The sequence below is a fragment of the Ylistrum balloti genome, unplaced genomic scaffold (genome assembly GCF_031769215.1).
Source record: "Ylistrum balloti isolate Yb309-2 unplaced genomic scaffold, AGI_CSIRO_Ybal_v1 Utg372350, whole genome shotgun sequence".
NCBI lineage: Eukaryota > Metazoa > Mollusca > Bivalvia > Pectinida > Pectinidae > Ylistrum > Ylistrum balloti.
Window position 1 is genome coordinate 228,945 of NW_026783077.1, and position 9,463 is coordinate 238,407.

At 33.8% G+C, this 9,463-nt stretch overlaps 1 protein-coding gene across 1 annotated transcript; it reads left to right on the forward strand.

The window, feature by feature from the left end:
* Positions 1-1,511: 1,511 nt before the first annotated feature.
* LOC132564521 (sodium-dependent glucose transporter 1-like) lies at positions 1,512-7,658 on the forward strand (the record flags this gene model as incomplete). Its single annotated transcript, XM_060229174.1, has 4 exons — positions 1,512-1,566; positions 5,232-5,425; positions 6,142-6,427; positions 6,745-7,658. Coding segments are annotated over exons 1-4 (1,449 nt in total), but the record flags the coding sequence as incomplete, so codon positions are not given.
* Between the last annotated feature and the right edge of the window lie 1,805 nt (positions 7,659-9,463).

The window sequence follows — 9,463 nt, forward strand, 5'->3', positions numbered from 1 at the left end:
TCATCCTACAATTTGTTTCTCTTTCATACGTGCCGAGTCAAACATTAGATAATGTACATGGTATGTTAAATATGACTTCAAAGTCACCGGTAAGTTGTGTTTATCAGCAGATGTTGGAATTTCCTTCACTACAATGGTAGAGCAGATGACAACGTCACAATGTTTTCTCGTTCCTGTTTTTATACCTTTTCTGGAATTATCCTAGTTCAATATGATGGTGATAGTTCAGTGTTTGTTCAGAAGAAAGTAAACAATTCTGTGAACCTTATTCCACCCCTTTCATACTTTTGACAGCTGTGTAATTCGTCTGTCGTTCCTATTTTGCCAAGTTTCCATCAATAATGCCTTTAAATTTCACCATTTATACATTGATATCCGTTTAATATTTCAGACCTTCTTCATTTATATCGTCTTGTCTAGTATGCAGTTACTCGCATAATGTCTTAAGATGCCTTTATCATGTATTGTAACTTTATTTCACATTTTATTTGTTGTAAAACATCAGTTTCGTATTTTGTAACGTAATCGTATAACAATTTTATAACACTTACCCTTCCGGAACCCCTGGTCTCATTCTTCTTATACCTTTTCAAGAGCTTTCGTGTCCTAGTTGTATTGGATATGAGTTTGTGAAATGATTATGTTGACATGTTGCTATTGTGATATTACTTTATATGTTTATAGTACACTGCAACATTATTTTGTCTTTGTCGATATTGTGATATTGTTTTACATTCTGTGTTTTCTATGTTGCAAAACAGGAAGAATATACCGACCAAAGAATGAAAATCAAACTCCAAATAGATTAAATTGGTTCAAAATATATCAGAAAATAAATATTTATTCGAAAACCCCCGAAAAAGTACAAGAATAACATTACTATGGTATCCTTGGAGTTGTTAATTTTAACCTAATGTTATAGTCTTAATCAATGCAATTTGCTAGATGATGATGAGTATGCTTGTGCATACAGGATCTCTAACATTCTAACATTAATTTTTAGACCAGTCAATTTCACAAATCTTCATTTCCAACATCCAAACGTTATCCTGCTGTGGTCCGTTCAAATATTAATTATCTGCATAGCTACGTGTATCATGTTTTTTGTTGGCGTTAATAATCTTGAATTGCTATGTTCACGAGATTCACAATTTCTTAAAAGCAAAACAAATTAAAGAAAATAAGTTAAACCCTTTTCGGTAAATACAGTACGACAACGTAAAACTTGTGTATTTCCAGACTGTATGAATAATAAATAACCTTTTGAAGGAATTTCCTGCTGTGATAAGCAAGTACAACATTTTCACCAAACAGTCACTTAACACGTTTTTGAAAAGCTGTCATTGTCATAGAAGAGTGTTACTTGAACAAAAATGGCTTACGGATTATTACAGACACCTACGTGCATGGTAGTACTTTTATTCCTTCCTTCTACTCTATGCCATGGGATATACACATATCGATACACACGAAGTTACACACGAACACACACGTACACCGATTGTTATAGTATGGGTCTGTGGGCAGCATATAACACAGACGAAAATTGGAGAAACATTGACTCAGGTTTGTAGACAGTGCACCTCGGTTTCATATCAAGAATATATATTTAGTATGTTTATTTTTGACGAATCAATATTAGTAAACATCACAATCCTGAACAAAGCAATATGAATAATGAATAACTACTGTTGTTGTTATGTACACGTTTAAACAAACACGATAATTACTACCTTCACTGTCTTATCTGTATACTGGGTACATCCTAATTGTATGAGTGAAATCTTAGTCCTTTTCCACACAAATTTGCATGTGCACAATGGCTATTTAATTACTAGCATGAAAGGCAGAATACTGCTTCATATATGTATACCATACATACAATGCATGGCCACTGTGTTAGAGTTCGAACAAGCGTGTACTTAGCATTGTGTACATTTACGTATTTATATTTTAACAACAGATAACATTAAACAGTACTTTATAAATACAGGTTCAGTCAACCTGTTTTAAACCAGGGTATTGTGGAAATCTAATATTTACACCAGGCTTTTAAGTATCTTATTCACCTTTGAAATGCGAACCGAAATGCCGATCAGATTATTAGGATTTAAAAGCCAAACTTTTATGGAAACTAGATACAATCCTAAATTACCAGAAAAACTCAAATCACCGGGTTTCAAAGGATGTAGGGCGATGAATATGACCGGGAAATTTAACAGTCGTCATTGAGAAATATTAGAGTTCTTTTTGCGTTTGGAGCTGGATGTGCTTGATGCTCGTTAGCTTGCCCGTTAGTTCAATTGTTGTATACCTTGTTCACATTTGAGAACGGACATTACTTATTTGGATTGACCAAAGACTGCATGGCAGGTGTCATCGATGAAACAGCAAACACTTAATCCTCATGAGTCTTCATCTATATCTTTCTTCTGTTAATATTTTGCCCTTGTTTTGTGGAATTTGAGTTTTAATTAAAATCATTTTGACATGATTTAAGATTAAGGCAATAATACAAGTGGAATAATCAATTATAATTATGATATACAAATTGCAATACGTGTAATTCACGCTTGGTTTCATTTTTTTCCCCAGTATCTTCGTTTACCTTTCGTTTATTCATTTTGGCTTAGTGTTATTGAACTTCATTTTAGATTACGACTGTGTGGACATGACAATAGTCCAGAAATCTCAGAATCGCATGAGAAAGTTATTTGGTATAAGTGTTCGGATACGTCATATCGACTCTCATCCTTTCTTTTGGGGAGGAAAAGAGACGCGGTGGTCCTGATATGTTAGGCACTCACCAAATTAATATTATGATGAAATTCACTATTGTCAAATTTGATTGCTAACTGGATGTTTTGCTAATTTTTTTCGGAAGTATTTTATATGTATAAAAAACATAAATTGTCTCGCTGTGAACTAATTATGTAATTATCAAATTTAGTTCTCAAAACTATATCCTCAGAGGATCCTTATGAAAATCTTATCAATGAAGGACAATCCGTTTAAATCTTCCTTTTCTTTGGCATAGATTTATTTAATTTGAATTTGTATTATGATTATGTTGACATGTTGATTTTTTTTCAGTTTCCTATCTGCTTTTTAGTCCTATATGCCTACAAAACGATGTTATAAATACCTTATTACGTTTGGCAAAAATAAGTATGTCACTGGGTGTCAGTTGACCCCGAACTTGCAACCCTTCCCTATCACGTACTTTCTACATGTACATGTATATATCTTGAAAACAAATTATCCACGATGTCTTCACATTCGTTATCTTGCATTGTCATATATAACCTACTATATGAGTACTAAATAGTATATTTCGTGATCAGAAATAATTTTGTAAAGACTAAACCTTTTATTATCCTTGCAAAAAGGTCAAAAATACGTTATAGCAACGCCAGTGAGGTCATTTAACTTTTCAAAGTTGTATTGACTAGATAACTCGGGTCATGATACACTACTCTCATATGTAATATTAAACTGACAAGGCACGCCAATTACATATTTATTTCATATGTTCACACATGAAACGCATAAAAAATTGCCGACAACATCTGGCATTCAAATAAGTGACAGCTATTCGATTTAAAATATGTACACATATACATGTGTGTGTTTAGTCTGATACAAGTAAGTCTGTATCCACAAAGTATTCTCGTCTATCCGTGATAAGGTAAGTGACATTCTGTGCTGATTTCTGGTCAAATCAATTTCATATGCATATGAAACCCTACTCATAGTATATTAAAATGTCGTAAAACTTAATTTCGTAAATGCAATTCAATTTTTTTAACGAGAGTGACATATATGACATGCATTTTATATTATATAAATTTTCTTCTGTCCGCTGGAACAGATTTCTTGTGCTTTAGTTTAAAGAAAATTATTAATCAACCCCATTGCCTATATTAAGGACGTCAAAATTAACCCGATTGTAGTTCGTTGACACCGTGGTGTATATATACTGCCACCGGTCGCAACCAGGATATCTCATCCGGTTATATTACAATGACAAAGTATGAATCAGTCGGCAAATACTTTTTTACGCTGAAAGTTAATCAGGTAGAAGTATCTATCATTTCTAAAGATTGTGGTATATCTTGTTCAGGGAACAGCACCAAACATTTCCTCATAGGTTCGATTGCTCAACTAAAGGTAAAAAAATGAGGCAGTGCCTACACATAGAAAGATCTTTAGAAAAGAAAAGTTAGGGTACCAAGGTCAGTCGCCACTTCAGAGCAGAAAAAATCTAGTCGAATCAGTCAGCCAGAAAAAAAAGAAACACATGCACTTGTATGGAAAATAAGCTCTGCTGTATAGCCTACTTAACAATCTAATGAAGTGTTTGAAATAATTTATTCCCTGTTTTTGTGGTAAATAAAATATTTAGTCCGACAGAACATTTAAAGTAAAATCTTAAACATTTTATAATTTCATTTTTTACGCTTATAACACTTACATTTTAAATACGAAAACTATTCTGAACGTAAATAATGGAAATTTGACAATGATTGAAGTGTTTGAAATAATTTATTCCCTGTTTTTGTGGTAAATAAAATATGGAAATTTGCTTATACCACTTAAATTTTAAATATGAAAACTATTCTGAACATAAATGGAAATTTGACAATGATTGAACATATTTTAGAGGCTGAATATTCGGTCTCGTTGTACTTTTGTGAATGATTGACTATTCCCATTGTAATAAGGAAAGACTGTTAAATATACTTCCTTCGATCACATACCAGGAGGTACATTTACAATAGAGACAGAAAACACGTGGACCCAATAAACAAAGATGGTAGAATAGACTGACCAGTGTTAAGAATAGTATCTGACACTACAGGTCGGTAAACATGAATCTGACTTCTTGGTAAATATTTTTGCAGTCTACCGGAGTTTATAGTGGGGTAGATAAACACGAGGATTTGACTGCTAGGTTAAAGCGTTTACAAAATGTGAAACACAAGTGATGGACGTCGTCGCCTTCTTGAATAAACGGCATTTCTTTCAGATTCCCTGCATTTGAAATAAAAGAAGAGTAACTCATTTGAAGTGAATTAATTCTAAAATTTCATATTTTCTGCAAAGTCAAAATTATGAGCTACTAACGATGATGTCGATTTAATCATATCATTGAATTATGACGAGATTCAGTTTATGTAGCGAGCATATGTATTGATATTTTCAATCATTAGCATCTTTTATTGTTGTAGAAATGGAAAAGGACCAGGAACATTTCATCAGTACTCTGGACTATGAAAAAGACAATCAACAAAAAGCTGGGGATGGGGTTACATATAATGAAAGACAATATCAACAGACATTTTTTCAGAAGATTCAGCAGAACAAGAAGTTTCGTGCCAAGTTTACTTATAGTGTGGTTCAGTGTTTCGCCTACATGTTACTGGTAATTACGAACATGGTTTTACTTAATTTGACCACAGTATGAAGGTACTAATACACAGATATGATGATGGCCTCACATCAGTGTATAGGCCATATGTATTGTTGGTAATCCAATACTTTGACTCACCAGCTTATCAACGTTTTAGCGAGATTAGAAGCAGTGTTATGGAAGAGTTGTCTTTCTTTGCATAGTCTTTTTTTTTTATTAAATGGTAATTATCACAGTGTAGTATTTTAATTATCTACTTAAAATACTTAGCTATTTTCCTACGTTATTATCTATCTTTTCAAACAAATGCCATCAGCTGTAAATTACAATTTTCTCGAGCTAAAAACTAGTCCTAATGACACTAAAGTGAAAATAATACAACATCAACCAAACTTGGATAAATAGATATCGTTGAACATCTTGAAGAAAAGTTATCAAAATGTCAAATATAAATGTTTATTTTAGATATCATCAAGCTATTTAAAAAAACCCATGATAGAAATAGGAATATATATTTCATAGAGCGTCTCATTCAACATTGCGCAGTTTAAGCGTAATGTAATACATCTCAACCGTAATGACGATATTAATATGTAAGATGTGCAAGATTAAAATGCATATTATAAGACCACCCCCCCCCCCCCAAAAAAAAAAAAAAAAAAGCAACGTATGTTGCTGATATTCCACATCAGTAAATTCAATATATCACATGTCTTCATCCATTTTAGGGATGGATGAAAGCTCAAATTGGTCCCTCATTCTCAGACATTCTCCGTATTGCTGATGCGAGTCTTGACCAAGGTGGCATTATTAGGACCATCTACTACGTTGGTGTTGTAATCGGATGTCTGGCCTGTGCAATATTGTTTCTTCGTCTACCAACACCATTGTTATCTGCTGTCATTTTTGCTGTCGTGACTGTCGACATTGCTGTCATTCCCTGGTGTTCCAATTACATTGCTATGGTGACCACTCATTTTATACAAGGTTTCTGTTTTGGAATCTTTGATACAAGTAAGTACTTTGGAAATAAGTAATATTAAAAAATGAATAAACAAAATGCTTTCTTGACGGGTAAGTCAAATGAAGTAATGAACTTGCATATCTTAAGCTTTAACATTACATTTATTGATAGCCTGTGCCTAAATCAGAGAATCATGGATAAATACATAAAGTACCTTAGTCCTTAAACATCTATATCTAACACACTGTAATAGTTAATAAAAATGGAGACTTTTTTGCAAGTTAAGGATATTTACTTATTTTCTGCGAAAACCGCACATTTACCATGATCCATCTTTCTACTTAATGCGAACGTCCTCTCTTTGTAGTTACTTTCGCCGAAGCAGTACGAATATGGAAGAATAATTCCAAATCATATATGCAAATAGTGGCTTTTGGATTTTCACTGGCGTCTGTGTTATCCCCGCTGGCATCTGCACCATTTCTGACCGATAGAAAAAATACCCCGTTCTCTTCATTAAATCTTACAAAGTTGGATACACCAGATACCAAACTATATACTAATTCAACAACACATAGTTTTATAGTGTTAGAAAACAACGAATCGTTAGAACAGCCAGAACCGTTGAAGTTTTACAAAGCTTACACAATAACAGCTGTTCTTACTTTTATAGCGTTTGTATCGCTACTGACGGTGTGGATAGTATATCGGGGGCATTTTAGATCTGTACAAATGTCAGTGACAGTGAAAACAGCTGATACAGGCATAGAACAAGGGTACTCATCGACGGGGAAACATGACCTTACTGTCAAACGGAAAGTGTTTTACCTGGTATTAATGTCTACACTATTTGCTGTATACAACTCGGTGGATTATACGTTTACGGATTTCCTCACCTTGTTCTGTGTTAGACAATTGCATTGGACGACAAAGGATGGAGCCTTTCTGACATCCATTGTGTTTGTTGCCTCGTTATTCAGTCGTTTTGCCGCTATATTTTTGGTGCGAGTCATTCGTTTGGATGTATATATGGGGATACTAATGTGTCTTTTGATTGGTTCTTTCATCGGAATGGCGTTTATAGCTCATACCCTGTGGAGTCCTGGGATGTGGGCTTGCTCAGCTTTAGTAGGCGTGGCTACTGGGCCGATTCCAGGAGCTCTGGTGTCCTGGACGCACGAGGCGTTTGTCCCTGTTACTGGTAGAGTGTCGTCTGCTCTCCTTGTAGCAGCATTTATTGGTGCTACAATTAACCCGCCAATACTCACTCATCTGTTCGCGGTAACGGCAATATGGTTTACATATCTGTTTGTCATAGAAAGCTTTATAACACTCTGTATTTTCAGCTTGGCAGTTTTCTTTTCAAGAAAATAGTAGTGTTAACAAATAAGGTCATAATTCAGATAAACAATATATACATAGATTAAAATTACTTCTATAATCGATGACATTGCAAGAGTTAATACAGGTCTGGTCGTGGTTTAGGAAAGACATATATATTATCATCTTGTCTACTTGATAATTTATTAACTGCATTCATCCATTTCGCCTTATTGTTTGAAAATTGATCTACATCGTAGCATTGCATACAGTATAGACATGATAGATAAGACATCGATTTTGAAACTTATACAAATCTGTATTCCCCATTCCAGTATCTGTTAGATAGTAAGGAATTTATCTCCGGTATGTGAAACGCTATATGGAAGAAAGTCAGTAAACAAGACAGAAGGACTTTAAAGAGGGAAATAACTTGTAGATGTAGAAATAACTACATGAAACGGTGTTCCAGTGGTAACTGTGTAGTCTTGTTTCTATACTGCTCATAGGAATTCGGTCACACACAAATGGGAGAAATAAAGATGTTTTATATTTTGTTTGTTGTAAGATATTATATTGTTTACCCATCACCCTAAAGTTACGGCATTATACAACCTATGTTTATCAATATATACTGTTTTCTTTCACAATACTCTCTGTTATATAATTTTCAGTATTGATGAGAACATTCTTTTCGAAATTGAAAACCTTCCAGTGCAAACTCGAAACTCTTCTTTACATTCTGACGTTCGTTGGTAGTGTAGGCAAATACAATACCATGTGTCATTAATATCATTATCATTGTTTTAAAATGTTTTGTTTTGTGAGATGGACACCACGTTATTATGTTGTGATATTTTAATCTGTAATGTGGACTCGGGTGCCATGATGCTGTGATTATATAAAGTTATATGACAGACAATTAGTCGACAGAAAATAATGCAGCATTGGCTTTCTCTCATTTCTACCTGTGTAATACTTGTCTCATCCGGGTTAGGTGTTCTTGTAATAACCACGCAATACAAGCACGCGCGCGAAGAAATGTGGCGTGTCCCTTTCCAATTGACGTCACCGCCTGATACAACGTACACATGTTCATGTTTGTGTAAAAATTGCTGTGAATGTTGATATTTTGTGTTTCTAGGGCAAACATTTTTGTGCCAAATCTACTCCCGGAGAATCATTTTCAATTTGTCGATTGATTTCTTAAAAGAAATATGATGTTTGTGTGATATGGCGTCCTATGTAGTACATTGTCGATATTGTTTTCTGCAGCATTTACGGATTAGCGAGATAATCTACCTTATTTCTACAATAATGGAAAACAGTTGGTTACAGACTGGTAAGATTAAAGAATTAAATTCGCATACTATTGACTAGACAGACGAGTACTAGAATGTTCTATGTAAAGAAAAAACACCTATGTTGTACTGTCCATTATGATAATATATGATTTTAGTTCATAATCCAATCTCTAATTCCATAAAACTAGGGCTCTGTGTATACTATGTAACTCAGAGATTGAGACTATAACTCACATGTTATGGGAATGCAAAGAGGTTAAACATCTTATTAGTAGCTTTGAAGTTCTGTTAGATACACTTATAACCCCATTTAACTTTAATAAAGCATCATTTTATTTGGTTTCTTAACACAAAATTTATATAGTAAAATTGATATTGAAATACTAAATGTTATTAAGCATACATATATAATACGCTGTTTCTATAACCCTCTTAATATAAACGCCCGAGTGAACATAATCA